General features: G+C 41.8%; 1 protein-coding gene across 1 annotated transcript in view; it reads right to left on the reverse strand.

Moving 5' to 3' along the window:
* Positions 1-15,932, reverse strand: part of EMCN (endomucin) — a 43,174-nt gene extending 27,242 nt beyond the window's left edge. The window contains 4 exon segments of the mRNA XM_085222967.1: positions 1,044-1,157; positions 1,526-1,630; positions 3,346-3,405; positions 15,748-15,932. Of these exon segments, the coding sequence (XP_085079093.1) occupies positions 1,044-1,157; positions 1,526-1,630; positions 3,346-3,405; positions 15,748-15,808 (340 nt within the window). The 5' untranslated portion in view covers positions 15,809-15,932.
* Positions 15,933-16,134: the final 202 nt, after the last annotated feature.

Here is a 16,134-nt window from a genome sequence, read left to right on the forward strand (position 1 = left end):
TAGAAACCAGGTGTCATGAAAGAAAATTTGGAAATTTCATACAGGCACCATCAAATCCTGCCTCAGTTCTTTAAGATCAACCACAAAATGAGGGAGAAGCTGACTGCTAGAGTGGAAGAAAAAAAGAGCAGAGATAGCAGCTTTCCCGTTATATCCATTTTAATAGCAAAAATCTCACTAAGCCCACATCCGTTTCAGGGAGCATGACTGTCCCAGTCCTGCACTGAGGAAGACTTTCAGGCATTGTCTTTAATTTTCCTGTTTATGTTAGGGAAGTGAGAATCAAGTAAGCCTTGCTTTTAGGTATAAATTCATTCATCATCCATTTTCATTACATTTTTTAATATATACGTTATTATTCTTGCTTAAATTATTCCAAATACTTGATTGATGCAGGGTATTTCTGGTTTTTGTTTTTGTTTTGTTTTGTTTTTGCTTTTGTTTTTTTAATGAATTCTCATCTGATGCACTGGCCCCACATATTTTTCTGAAGACTTAAGGGAAGATTGACTCAGAGTAATTAGTATCATCTCACTGCTTTCAGTATTTTGACTCATAATAACAAAGAGAATAGTTATTTGTAATGTTGAAGATGTATGTTATTTTCTATTATATACATACACAGTATTATTTATGTAAAAAAACATATGTATAAAATAAAAAACAAAGGGGGACACCACTCAGATCTCGTACAATAATTTTTGTTGAAATACTTACCAAAACAGAAGAAAATAAAAATGAAAATTCCTCCAAATACAGATCTCCCAGTTACAGGGAGATTCAAATCCTATGTAATGGCTTCTGGTCACCTCCGCTACAAATCAAAGTTATAATATTCTGCGTGTAACATTCTGCAGAAGGATTCATTGAGATATATAGTCTGTAGAACTATGTGAAGTTTGTGAAGAAGAGCTCTGCCTTCACAAAGCTCTAAATCCATTATACAAATTACTTCTTTTTGGTCTCTTTCTATTGCTCCATACTGCTTTACAGAAATGCACTGTATGATGAATCAGAAGTGGCTCCAAGGAATTGTCACTCACCACTGGTTGTGTTGCCACTTTCAGTTCTTGCTGTAGGGGTCGCCTGTGCTGGCTGCTGCGCAGTTGTATGTTGTGTTGTACTTTCTGTGGCATTAGCTGGAGTAGTTGTGTTATCTATTAAACGAAGAATGTTGAAATTTTTTTGTCAATTTTATATACACATTTGTTCACACAAAAAAGTCTACTGCTTTGCTTGCAGTAGGACTAAAATCAGAATTTAAATTGAAGATCAACAGGAACAAGACCCTCTTCCCTGTAGGGAAACCCAGCCCCATCAGCGGGACATCCCCATGAGCACAAGTCTGCGATAGCTCAGTTATCAGACCTGGCTTGGATCTTCCTTGAGCCTGATGGCTTTGGAGGTACTACCAAGGATGTGACCATTTATAAGTGCGTTCCCAGGCCAAGGGCACTGCTGCTCAGTGTCCACTCAGTGACCACTGGACCAGCCTCAATCATTAGCACAAGAAAACATCACTTACAGCTTGTTGTAATGGACACAGTCATAGCTGAAGTTGTAGTTGCTGTCAGCTTTGTTGCTAGCAGTGTCGTTGCTCTTAAAGTGGTTGTCTTCAAAGCTTCCTCCTCTGCAAGAGAGGCATTTTTATTGATTTATTCCATGTAAACAGCCCATACTGCTAGCTGCCTTCTTTCACAAAGGCTGCTGTGTTGCTCTTTGAGGTCAGGCTCTCACGGATCTTTCTTGCCCACAAGTGTTTCTAGAGGGCTCAGAGCACGCACAGTTCGCATCGCAGGGAAGATATACATTTCTTGGAAGGTCACAGAAAGCCTGGCAGGCTCTTCTCCAAGGTGTGTAGCCAAGCTTTGGACATCTGAGTGAGAGGAATAATGGTCTCTAGCATGTGATAATCCCTGGCATGAGCTCAGTGCTCCTGTTACAGCAGTTCCTGAAGCTCCCTCCTGCAGAGGGGCAAGAGCTGGTGGTGGAAGTAAGGGCATCCTCAGGCAGCAGGGATCTGTCAGTTCCTGCTATGGGAAGAGGGCCTCAGAGCTGGCCATGTGACAAAGATGGTGGAAAGCTGCCCAGAGTTCTGTTCCATCACTTAATAGAAGCAGAAAGCACTACTGTCAGCCACAGGGGCTCATTTCTATTCCTGCCTACAACCCAAGCCCTGTCATGCTCCCTCTTCTAGTGCTGTTCAGAGATGGGAAATATGATAGAATAGGAACAAATAACGACCTGCCACTTTCTCTCATATGGATGGAGTACTTCTAAATATAATGGCCACACCAGAACATATAACTGTCTCCCTTTCCTCCTGCTTTGCTGGCTGTTCACCTAGAATAACAGTGCCTCAAAGAAAGAGTCTCCCTGGAAGCCTGTTCCACATCCACAGAGGGCTTTAACCTCACTGGGGGCTTCTGATGCTTTGCTCATAGACATAAACAACTATTCGTATTACAACAAATTACTGCTTTCTCCTCTGTGACAAAAAGCTGCAAGGGAAGTTCAGTGAAATGTCTGAAGATCTCACTCACAATGAGGCGTTGGTTCCTTATTAAATGCTTTTAGAATAGACATAAACATCAGAGTTTTTGAAATATAAAAGAACTACAGCACAATTTGAAAATGTCTCACTCTTTTCATACGAAAAACATTCAGACTTTCTCTAGCTGCATCTTATTCTCCTCCTTTAATAACACTGAATGTATCCATCTTTATTATCCCATTGCTCTCAGCTCCAAAACAGATTCTTTAATATTTTCAGTTATCAAGAAACACAGTCCCATCTCCAGTTTTTCTTCTTCAGGTGCATCACATTCAATGCAGCCATTTTCAACATTTAAACTAATAAAGGAGTTGATATTTAGCCCACACAAATACAATACAGTCAATAGCAATCTTTCATAAGATCCTCCCCTACAAGGACAGGCCAACAGAGCTGGGGCTTTTCAGCTGGAGAAGAGAGTGCTTCAGGGGACCTTATAGCAGCCTTCCACTACCTGAAAGGAGCCTACAGGAAAGCTGAGAGGGACTTATTATAAGGGCAGGTAGGATCAAGAAGAGGGAAAATGGCTTTAAACTGAAAGAGGACAGATTTAGACTAGATATTAGGAAGAAATTCTTTACTGTGAGGGTGGTGAGACATTGGAACTGGTTGCCTAGAGAGGCTGTGGGTGCCTCCTCTCTGGAGGTGTTCAAGACCAGGCTGGACGGGGCTTTGAGCAACCCAGTCTAGTGGAAGGTGTCCCTCCTATAGCAGGGGGGTTGGAACTAGATGATCTTAAAGGTCCCTTCCAACCCAAATCATTCTATGATTCTATGAATTTGAACTCTTACCAGTTTTTGGTGTAGATGTAGAAACATTTGCACTGACAGTAGCATTTAAAATTTCATCTTCTGAAACAAACACAAAAAGGAATACATTAGTCTAGCCATCTTCCAGATCTGTCTATCATTACATAGACATATAAGGCAGATAGCAGCAAGCACTTTTATAGAAAATCAAGTTTAGAAGCCTGTAAGCAGGAGCAACAACTGTGATCACAAGCTATTCAACCTTGTTGCTTGAATGGGGAGCATTAGATATGGCCCTTAAATTGCAGGTTGTTTGCTAATAGGTCTTAACAACTTTTAAGATTGGTTTGGAAAAAAATGGAGCAACGGTAGGTGTTTTTTTTTTTAATCTCCTCTCCTCAAATACAACCACAGCTGATATGAGTCTTCAGGTAGAGGTAAAATAACTGCTTGCAAGAGGAAGCACTCAATTTCCAGGTCTAGAATGGGAGAATCCCTGCTGCCAGCAACTAAAGGTAGTTAGTGGCTCCCTGGCTAGTGCAAGCACTTCAGGGGGGCTTTCCAGCATCACTGTGATTCCTGTATGTGAGAAAAGAATTCACAGAACATGGTTAAGGAAGCACTGCCTTGAGCAGTAGTTGACTTTCCACATTGCCCTTGGGACAATGCTCCAGCTCCAGGTATTTTGCTGCAATGAACAATGGCAATATTTAAAACATGAGGTCAAGTTAGCAGGTGAAAATTTCCAATATTACAAATCAAATAGACAAACAAAAAAACTCCCACAAATTATTAAATAAAGTGCTAAACAGTTTCCAGATTTTCTGGCTGTGAAAAAAATTATAACAGCATAACTCACCTAGAGTTTTGCTTTCAAGTAAGAAAATTTTCAGTCTCACTTCTGGGACATTCAAATATTTTACTAAAAAGCTAAAGGAGCGAAAAAACTACAAAGTCAAAACCAGTGGCTCTCTGCAAGCATTGCACATCACTGTATGACCTATATGGGTGTATCTGGGGAGGAAGAGCTCAGCTCAGAGTGAGATCAGAGCAGCCAGATCGTCTGGTTCAGAGTGTGACATCTTGCCACATGCCGTGAGCATGCTGTAACGCTGACATCGCAACACTGAGTCAGGGTGGCACATCGCTGTTCTTGTGTGACTCCATTCATGGTAATATCTGCTGGCATGCTCTCTGCCTTCTGGCTGCAGGGCAGAACAGTCATCTTCGTTCCCTCTGCTCAGCATGCTGTGCTCTGTTAACATTTCACAAGCTCCAGCTGAGGCTTGCCAGAGTCACAAATCTAATATAGGGAAAAATACTTAATGCACTTGCTCACTGGTTCCCTACAGGCCTGCTTCCCACTGCACGAATGCTGTCAGGCCATGCTCAGACCCTTGCACACAGCATCTAAAATACTGTTTTTCCTGCAGTTTAGTTATACAGTCAGAATTATGCTTCATAGTCCTCACGTGAAATATTTGAAAATTCTACCCAAGCAGACCAAAAAGCAGCCTTGTCTAGGGAGCTATCCCAAACACTGATTATTTCTCCTCTTTGTTATCATTAAGAGCTGGTGACAAAACTCCCCACACCACAAGGCCATAGCTCCAAACCAGAATGTTTTTACAATAGAACGAACACTTCACATGGCTCAGTAGAACATACCCCAGTAACTACATCTGTAATGTCAGCTGAAGGCACTCACTGGCTGATTAGCTCCTTCTCCAAGTCAGCAAGGCTTTGCAGAAAGATCATTGCAAGGCTTTATGTCTAAAACGTAACTCAAAACTAAACATATATATATATGTATGTATATATAAATAATAAATTATTTTGTAGCTTTGATATGAATCACAAGATGCTGATTTTGTCACAGAGATAAACTAGATTAGTAGAGTAGAAAGCAGCGAAGTTTTATGAATTAATTGCTACCTTAAAATGGTTGATAATTAAGCATACTTTACAAACAAGTTGAAAGCAATACACAGAAATGCTTAAAGTTAGCCAAGATTTGGGAGGCATCAATTGATTAAATGTAGAGATAGATGGCGAATTATTATGCTCTTATTTGCAATGTTAAGGATAAAAACAAGGGATTAAAAGTGATTGAGAGTGGAAATTTGACCTATTAGAAGCTGTTGCTTGATGAAAAGAGAGGAATATTTGTTTTTCTGCTCCTGCCAGATTGTCTGTGGCCTCATATGAAGAACCACCAACCTGAGTTATAACTGCACAGTTTTGGACAAATTTAGATGCAACTATTTGAGAGAGAAACTCTTCTATAGTCCTCACGTTGGGAATACCCCAAATATCCTTGGCAGCACTCCCTCACACAGCCCCTTCTCTTCTCTTGGCCAGAGGAGCGTGGGTGCCCTGTGAGGTTCCATTCCTGTGCTTGAAGGATGTGTGAGGAAAGGGCTAAGATGCAACATGAGGTAGATTAAAGAGTGGTGTGCTTGCTGTCAGTGGGAGATCCACACAGAAAAGGAAAAGCATGTCTAAAAGTAGAGAGCTAGGCGAGAAGAAATCAGAAGTGGAAGGAAGATAAGAAGGCAGGAAGAAGATGGGAGGTCTGGGCAGGAAGGCTCAGAGACAGTGAGACAAAAGGGCAGCAGGAAAAGATATGAAGGAATGAGAAGAGCTCAATAAACATTTGACCTTTGACCAAAAGGCCAAACTGAGGAAAGAGAAACCGTAATTTATTTTTTTTCATTCAGATTCAGAGGATGTGCCTTTATTGTCCTCTCTGGCTTGGATTTAGATGGTTCATTTGTTCTAAAATTAAAACAATAGTAAATCCATTTGTACCTGGTCTTCAGATACACTCTAAGAATGAGCCGGCTGAAACTCTGAGCTAACTTCCTTTCTTCAAAAATTCCAACAGTGTTCCTGAGCTCAGGCAGAGCTGACCAGTGGCCACAGCTGTCCTTAAGCTGTAATGTTTGATGTGGGCTTCCATCTCCAAGGTCTGAGCTTGGAGCTCTCACCAGCTCTTCCTTCTCTCTATCTCATTATTTTCAGCTCTACAAGAGGAAGACTAAGATAAGCAGGTTTCAACTTGAATTAACTAGGCACCTGCTGTTACTTCAATAAATACAGGGGAAAAAAAGCAGACAGGACTGCATGATATTTCATCAGCAGTGCTGTTAGTGAGCTACAAACTACTACCGGACACAAAGCACTAAGCTTTAAATACCTTGTCAAACAACTAATACGAAAGTGAATACAAAAAATCAAATTGTAAACACTTTTAAAGATAAATGAATTGTTCAAAATATGTCTTGATTATATTTCATTACTCAGTGCTGACTGCTTTGGCATCTAAATCTGAATTCAAAAAATGATTTTTATAGGAAAAGCCACTATCCCTACAGAAATAGTGAAATAGCCTGTCTTTAACTCCACTTTTAACTTTTTAAAACCTGGTCTTGCACTAGGCTGATAGAGGATATGTTGGTATTGAACCCCCTTAACCATTTAGATAAGCCTTGGTGTAGACACAGCTGAAGATATAGGTCCATCTTGGGAATCAGGCTGAGGAGCAAAGGGGTAATGGGATTGTAGAAACCACCAGGAGCCTAGTAAGAAAAGACCTCTCAGCAAGAATGATGAGAATTGCATTTACTTAGCGTAGAGAGGAAAAGGTTGATGGAAGGTGTGATAGCAGCACTTGTGCAGGTAAGGGGCTGCAAGAAAGGCAAAGAATTAAGCTTCTCATTGCAACTGCTGAAGATTAAACTAGAGGTAGCAGACAAGGGAAATTTGGACTAGAACATTCCAGGTTTTTCAGTGCTGTATGTACTTTTTCTCTACTTCAAGGGTATACTGTGGAATCTGCAGATGGTATTTTCCGTTTCACATATATCTATCTGACCCTAGGCCTTTGCAATTGTACACAAGACATGCAGAAGTTCAGGTTACTTTCTTGCTTTCTGTCTCACCACATTGGCAGAAATAGACTGTGGCCCTTTCACAGAGAGCACACACTACCCCCATGATCATCAAGCACTGTCTGTACAGCTGCTCCAGCCACTCCAGTTGCCTGCCTCACCTCCCTGCTCCAGGAAGGCACAGCCAGCCTGGAACAAGAACTGGTCCCAATATTCTCAGAGCTCCCCTCAAATTTCTGCTGCCTAACAGCATGTGCAACCTCCTCACTCTTACCTCTGAGCTGTGTTGTTTATTACATTTTCTCTTTGGTTCTCATTTTTTGCTGCTTTATCTCTTTATTCTCTTACCTGTTTTTTTCTCCTGACCCAGTGCAGTTCTCTTACTACTCTTATTTCTGTTTTCTCTCCTTATCCATCTCACTTTCCTACTTCACTGCCTTCTGCCCGAAATCTTGAGATAGATCTCTCTTCTTTTGTAGTGCACTTTTGTGTAGCATCCTCCAAAGAAGAAAACACTCTGTCCAGATGAATAGTCCATCTGCTGCCAACCTCCCATTGCACAAACATCACTCCCATGTGCAGGCAGCCAAAACAAGTTTTGCACCTGTTCAGACTTCGTTCAAGACCTGCAAACTGAACTCAAAAGCACTCAAATACATTAAATTTAGGGGTTGAGCTTAGGCTTTAAGTCCTGATACACAAAGAAGCCTTCCACATGGGCTTTCTACAGCCCAGCACAACCTTTGCAGTAAGGCTGTGTGGGACAATATAGTTTAATTAGTTTAGGTGAAGCTTCTGGTACTTAATCTGCCACATTCAGATGAGCTTGTGTTTTTCTGTGCATTTGCCATGCAGACACTTTCTGTGTCCCATTGTCCAGTCAGGGAAAGAGAGATATTAGCACACTCATCCTTTTTGGAGGACTACAAACCACAACACATAGTAGTACCATGTTATCATTAAAATAGTTATACAAGAAAGAGAGATCTGCTGTTCAAGGCTTCAGATGCATCTGTAGATCTGCCCATATAAAGAATAATAACATATATACAAGTTGCAAAGCTTACATTTGCAGCTTTCTCAACATTTAGCATTGTCTGGAACATGTGTTCCATGTACAATTAGCCCTCTGAAAAGGCAGCAGAAAGCTGCATCAAAGGGCAGAGTATGGAAAGGGGCTTTATTTTAGATAACTGTTGCTCAGTCTTCTCTCAGTGTTTCTGCAAACTATTTTAATTCTAATAAGATAAGTTTGTTGTTGTTGCTGTTTTTCCCTTTTGTTCTAAGTACACAAATAAGATCTACTTGGTACTAAGAGAAATGCATTGCCAAGAAAATTGCAGGTTCAAGACATGGTGGCTTTAAGAGCAGAGAATTTTATCTATGCTATTTGGCTAAATCCTAAGAAGCTTCAATTTCATCAGAAATATTCTGTTAACACAGAAATCACGAGATGAAACTTCTCCAAAACCAAACAACATTGATTTGATTCATGGATTCTGTGGTTCATATCAGGATTGAGAAGCATTTCGCCAGCCTGTTGCTTTCTGTCCCGACAAACTTACTGCGTTGACCAGAAGGATGGGTCAATGGGCTCAGAGCAATGCACCATTGGTCGTATTTGAGGTGAAGCCCTGTGAGGTGAAGCCAGATATTACAGGCAGTGCTAAAAGCAAAATGCAGGGGAGGAGACCCTGTTTCCTGCTGCTGCTCTTTCATTCATATCTCTCAGCAGCACACTGAAGGCACACACAACACATGCAGAGATCTTCTGCTAAGGTTCAGCCTTTTCCTCCTCCAGTGGGACTCCTGAGCAGGCTGCTGTCACAGAAGGGAGGAAGGAAAGGGAGGGAGCGACAGTCTTTTCTCCCAGTGGGTGCAGGATGAAGACAGGAAACAAAGCTTAGGCCCCTGCATCGCATTCATAGCTACCAAAGTCTGGTCCAGTTTCTTGGTTTTGTACGTAACAGAAACACAAACTCCCAGCCAAGCCCTCCTAACTGCAAACCTCCTCAGTGCACTTTCTGATTCTGTGTGAAGCTTGGTGGGTATCTTCAGTGCTGTGTGCTGAAGAGGGATGAGAATGTCATTTGCACTCTACAAAGTAATAACTGTACTCAGCATGCTCATCAGCACTTCAGCCTGCCTTGGACAAAGACTCCAAGCTCCGTGCTTCTCTTTATTTAAACCTGCTAAACCTATTTAAAAGGTTTTAATTAAACCCTTTAAAGCTGTTTAAAGCAGTAGATTGTCACCCTTTGATGGTGATGTATTTGCCCATCTCTGTGTAAGATAAAAGGTAGGAGTTACTGAAGGTTATGTTATAGGATGAAAAACAAACTGCCACCCCCCTGCATTAGTCATGCTAAATCAGTTTTTAAATGTCTTCAGCGAGTGCACTTTTATATCAGAAAGAGCTTTTTACATGCCGTGCGTTGCTGAATAGAGAAAGAAAAAGGATAAAAGGACAGCCTTTGCCCTGCACAGGAAAGACCAAGATGTTGATGTTCATAGTGCTGTGCTCTCACTGTGCCATTTGCAGGCCTATTTTTGCTTCCCAGGAAAGGGTGTGCTGGGGTAGGGCAGACACGAAGGAGTGTGAGGGGAAGTGGAGCCTAGGTGGACAGAGTTCTGCCCCCGATATGCAAAGTCATAATTATTGTGTTCTGTGTTTCCTCAGCCCAGTGTTGGCTACCCAAGTGCATCTCCAGCAATGTGAGTAATTTACAGATCAAGAAAGAGCCACGGCAGCCTTTGCTGCCATAAAGTCATTTTTAGCACACCCGGGACCAGCCCTGCACTGGATTCAGCCGCAGCAGCCTGTGCTCTGCTCCTGGCAGCGCTCCGAGAGCATCTGCAGCATCAGCAGCCTGAAAACTCCTGTGGAAACATTGTGCATTGCTTCCATCTCAGTGTAGTTCCATACTCACCCAGATCCGTCCTCATCTCTTTACAGTGTCCAGCACACAGCCTGAGTGGTACTGAGTGCCCCAAGGGGAATGTCCAAAACAGGTCTTAGAGTACAGTTGTAGATGCCTCTTGCACTTTTATGGGCAACTAGTGCAACTTCATTCACTATGATAATTATGACTATTGCAAATCAATTATCACTTCCTTTGCAAACCCTTCTCACTTGATCATTTTCTCCTTAAGTGATCAACCCTCATTTTCCAGTTTTAGCCCTTGAAAATAGTGTTTTGTACCAGTCTGTGGAAAGGCCAGGTGAAAGCAGTTGGGGAGGCAAAGCAGAATGGCACAGTGCAAGAATGAGTCATAAAGCCTGTAAGGTAAATAGTGTGCTAATTCACTTAAATCCAGCAGCATGGAGAGGCACTGGCTGCATGATTCTATTTGCACAGATAGCAGTGTGCAGAAGGAAATAACGGATATGCTAAAGCCATTTGAACCAGAGCAGATAAAAAAATGCTGAGAACAAAAATAAAGAAGTCCTGCACTCATCAGCTTTCACCTCTAATACCTGTGCCGTGCATTTCTCTTTCTGTCACTGGCATATCTCATGTACAGGGCTCTATGGCATTTACCTTCAGTAAGTTCTTCCTCTTGTTACACACTGGAAACTACGTTAGTGAGTTGTTCCAAGGGAAGTCCACTGTATGGTAAATGCATTTGCTGCCTTCTGAACCACAGTAAAGACATTAATAAGCTTTAACAACTTGCTGCTGTAAGAAAAGACTTATCTAAGGGAACCCACAGGTACTCAACCATAACAAGATTTCTGGGCATCCAGCTTTGCAGTGCTCAGTGTCTATCATTTCCAAGACCTATATGCTTCGTGACAAAGCAGAGTTAAATGCTGGAGAATGTCCAAAATTTCCATAATCAAAGAATTCTGTATTTTCCAGAAAGAAATTTCAACAGTCCTTTTTGAAAACATCAGCTATGAATCATGCCCAAGATCAGCCCTCAGTCCCAGGCATGGAGCAGCCCAGAATCTGTGGTGAAAATGCTTGAATTTCTCTTTCTTGCCAGATCAATCATTGACTTTTCCCCCCTTTCATCTAATAATGCGTGGTGGCATTATTATTTCCACAGTCTTCAAATGAGTTCACAAACACTGATATTTACCTCATCTATATTAGACGCCAAGATGAAGAGTAGTAGTTCATCTACCATAGAAAATTGTCCTCACACCAAAATAAATACCACCTCACACACATAGAAGGTTATCAACATTATATTTCCAGTAAAAGCCTAGGCTCAACACCGAGCATGTGAAGTGGAAAAACAAGTCAAAAATGACTCCTGTCAATTCAAACATTTTTCCTTTAATAAAAACATGCCTCAAAAAGTAGGTAGTGCATTTTACAGAGGAAAGTAATGCAAATCCTTGGCCAAGGACAGTAAGTATGCCGGCAGGTTTTCCTTACACTATCTAAAATCCAAATCTTTTGCCATTCTTATTAGTTGTTACCTCATTTGCCAAACCTGTCAAGCCCCAGTATAACACCCACCTCCTGCTGAAGATAAAGAAAGAAAAAAATCTTCAGGAAGCACAAACATCTCATTAATATAATCATGGATTTAATTAATTTAATCCTAAAGATTTGATTACATTGACTCAAAGCAAGTACTACCCTGGGAACTCAAGGCATTAAAACAAACTGATTGTGCCTTTGGAAATTGTTATGTATCTTGTAGAAATCTTCAGACAGCAAGGTGGGGGTAGTGCTCCCATACTGGCAAAACATGCAATTTCATGAGAGAGATAAGACAAGGCAGAAAGGTTACAGCAGATAAATGTGATGCACAGCCATGTGCCACCAGCTCTGCAGTTTCAATGACCTGAGACGCGTTGCTATCTAAAGTATGCAGCTAACACCCAGGTGCAGGTTAGTGCCATTGGAAAAAGAGATTAAAAGCTGCTGTGAAAATACTTTGCTACAGGGGGGATTTTCACCTGTTATATAGCATTATGCATCCAGGTTTGCAGCTGAACGCTGTGGGCAACGTGCCCTTCACTATCAGGTGCTATTTATTTTTGCTGCAAATCACCCTCTTCTTACCAAGCAGGTATTAAGCCATCTGCTCATCTCCTCAGTAAATGCAGCAAACTTGCATTCAGGTTTGGGGCTAGAACACATGGTTTTCTTTGCAGACTGCTAGAAATGATAGAAATACCTCAAAGACTTTTTTTTTCCCCACAACAGGCAAACTCTCAAGACATTCAAGTTTGGGTTCCAGCATGAAAAGGCAGCTGTCTATCTAAACCCTATTCACATTTCTCACATTTTCAGAGATAAGCGCGATCTGACTGTGACAGCCTGCACACTTTTGGTCTCCCCCAGAGCACAGCCACAAACAATAACCAGAGTGGGGACCCCTGCTCAGGAACTCTAACTGCTCAAAATTGTTAACTTAGTACAGGATTTATTTTTCTGTACTAAGAAAAGACGTGTGAGCTGAGGTGGAAAAGGAAAGGTTACCCATCTCCTCTAGTTAACACTGAGCAAAGCAGAGTTCAGGCAACTGCAAATGCATGTGCTTGCTACAGGAACCCTGCTCTGGTGGGACTTCCCTTGGGCTGTCATAACCAGAGTATGATGGGGTCAGGGTGATACCCCAGGCACTACAGCATCCCCTAACAGGAAAGGAGTTGGGAAGTGCCTAGATCAGGGTTGCTAAACTGCACAATTTAAGGAGCAGCTCCAGACTCTCCATGCCAAGTTTTGCTCCCAAAGTGAAAAATGCCTTTGTTTTATTTCATCATGCTATCAGTTTCGTAGGCAGCAAAGGTACTGCTTACCATCAACAGGGGTCACTAATCAGACATTAATAGGCTCATCCATGGCGCATCCACAATGCCAGGCAGCATATTTCAGTGTGCAGAACCTGAACACCTCCAGGCTGATGCTAAGATGAGCACTAGCCCTATATTTTCTGCTCTCATCTGTGCAGGAGAGAAACCTGGATGCCCCGGCTGGAAGGAAGCTGTGTTGTACTATGAACGCATCACAAAGGAAGATATGCTTTTATATCTGGTCACTGACCTTTGGCAATTAAGACCCATTCTGGTGCTTTGTTTTTTAAAGCTGGAAATGTCCTGAACTGATCCTGAAAGTATTTGTATTTGAGATGCATTTTGGAGCAGGGAAAAATGGAGGGCAATATGTTGGAACAGAGCATCTTGAGATGATCAGGAAAGAACTCCTGCCTACAGTGCATCATTTTGCTCTTAAAGATGGGGAAAAGCCCAGGGAGAAGGAAGAGAGTGTCAGAAAGCCCTTAGCCTCCCCATCTACACACAAACCAGCTCCAGTAACATGCTGGCAGAGGGTAGATTCCACCCTCACAGAGGGATTCTTAATATGCAACATTCCAAGGTGAGTTAGAAAATTATCAAGAAAGCCCTACCTTCACTCAGGCTGAAGGCAGGGCATAAGATTCAGAAGCCCTGCAGAAGCCTGGGCACAGCCTTTACTAACCACAATGGAAATACTCTGATCCACCTCTGCATGGCTTGCAGATGATGTGAAGATAGGCAGCTTGTGTGTTTTGTGTGAAAAGGATGCAAACACACACACTGTTCATCTTGGCAAACTTTGAGATAAACTGCTCCCAAACCTGGGAGAGAGAGTATTAAAATGCTTGAGTGTGATCTGACCTTCTCTTTTTTTTTTTTTTTTCTTTTTTTTCTTTTTTTTTTTTTCTTTTACTGAGCATAATTTTAAAATTCTAAAGGTGTTTCTAAGCAACTGGAGCAATGCCTTGCTGCTGCTCAGAACAGGGAGACTGCACACAAAGGAGGCCGATGTCAGCCTCCTTGTAAGCCATCCTTTTTCCAGATAATCAGGTCCCACAGTTGCAGCCCAGACCTACAGAATACCTTGGTGATCACAAATAGTGGAAATCTGATGATTTTGTCCTGCCTGACTGGATAAATTAGACAATAAAACTGCATAAAACTGTTTCTGCTTTACCAGGTAATAAACTGGAAAAGTCCAGGCTGCCAGCTTTCATTATTCAGTGTTAGTGACGGCACAGAAGAAAGAAGGACTTTTGATCAGATTGTATTCTTTTACTTGAATGATGCAGAAAGAGACATATAGCCAAACATGTATTTTTGATTTCCTCATGTGAGTTTACCAACAGAATTATTACTATTGTCTTGCAATAAAACTCTTAAATAAACACTTCTAGAGAATCAAAATTGAATGGAGTACAAAGTTACAGAGCAAACGTGCCCTAGGGGAAATTTGCTTATTCACCATCATCGTTTCTGCCCCACTCATACCACACAGAGTAAAACTGACAGAGTTCCTCCCACCCCTGTGTGCTGTCTTCTGATAAACTTTATGGACTCTTGTCTTATATATGTTCCTTTTGATCCAGCTCGGCTTTGCTTTTCAGAAGTTGTGAAATTAAAGGTTTAACAATGACAGGAAGACTATTTTTACTGGGAGTAGCAGACAGAGAAAATATAGTATCTCAGTGCAGACTTTCAGGCCTCATATTTACTTAACATAGTTTTAGAAGCCTTTCTTTCTCTGGCACTATGTTATTTTTAATCTCAAGCATTGATTTTTTTTTTTTTTTCCCTAACAGTGGTAAGCCTAGACAGTGACATAACCTATACCACAAAAGACATATCTAGATTTCACCACATCATCTGAGCAGAAGTTCATTAACCGAGCAGTTAATAGCAGGTGTTATTTTTACCTTCTGACTCACAAAATCATTTAGAGGCAATGTACAACTCTGGTTATGCGTGTGCACACCACAGGGTTGGCAAGTTAAAGCATGGATAGAATGCAGATTTGACTTAAAAAGCGTCTTTTGACAAAGATGATGATAGACTTTCGTCATTTTATGGTTTCTCTCACCCTTCCAGGATTTACTAGTTAAAGCTTAAAAGCAGTATCTCTCAGGCTGACCAATAGTGCAAGTAAGCAGTTCAGTGACCATGTGAACACAGACAGGCTTGGTTCAATCTGCACATCACAGAATCACTTTTAAAAGATATCACACTCGGTTACTAGTATTGCCCTCAGGCTTGCATACTTTGTTATTTGGCACATGATAAATGCCCTAAGACCCCATTTCTCCGAGAGTAAATCCGAGCCCATTCCCAAGAATAACCCCCAGCCAAAATTACTGCTAGTACAGAGCCAGGGATGTCCACCAGGATAGGCATGATCTGCAAAAGCAGCGTTCCCGAAAACCTGACAGACAACCCCTCCTCTTTAAGCCCTCTCTACAACAGATGCTTCAGTTCAGCAAAGGAAAACAGAAGAGAATACTAGTTAATACGCTGCTTTTAACTCCTCTCACATTGAGGAGCTAGCTCCATGATGCCCAGAAAGGAAGCTGTCACCAAAAGTACAATGGCAGGAAAGTTTTCTTTCACACAGCTCAGCTACCTTCTACTCCAGCACGTGGTCTTTCAGTCACTGCATTACAATTAAAAAAAAAAAAAAAAAGAAAACCCGAGCTCCCAAAAAGCTCTGAACAAAAACAACCCACAACTCCTGCCAGCTAAGCCTCTGCTTGCAAACCACTGATGAGCTGAGCTGAAAAAAGCCCAAAAACTTACGACCCAGAGCGCAGGAACAGAGTACAGCAAGGAGGAGGCAGACGGTCCTCAGGAGCTCCATGCTGGGTGGTGGCAGGCAGCTCTCCCGCACACAGCTGGGCAGGGAGTGCTCCTGTGCACTGCCGTGGGCCCTAATTACTCCATGGAGACTGTGCCTAGTCACTGCCCATTCCTGCTTATTTTGGGGACTTTGATAAAGAACAGGAGGAAACACAGCATACTCCCTCTGGGAGTTCAGCACGGAGGAGATTTATTGTTTCAGTCCTTACAGGAACTCCTTTTCTTTGGCAGCCAACTGTGTTTTTGTTAATACGTTATTTTGTTCTTCTTCGGCCAAGAGGTCAGGGAAGTTTCTGAACAGAGGCAGATCTTTCTTTAGAATAGGCT

The sequence above is a fragment of the Meleagris gallopavo genome, chromosome 4 (assembly GCF_905368555.1).
Source record: "Meleagris gallopavo chromosome 4, MGAL_WU_HG_1.1, whole genome shotgun sequence".
NCBI lineage: Eukaryota > Metazoa > Chordata > Aves > Galliformes > Phasianidae > Meleagris > Meleagris gallopavo.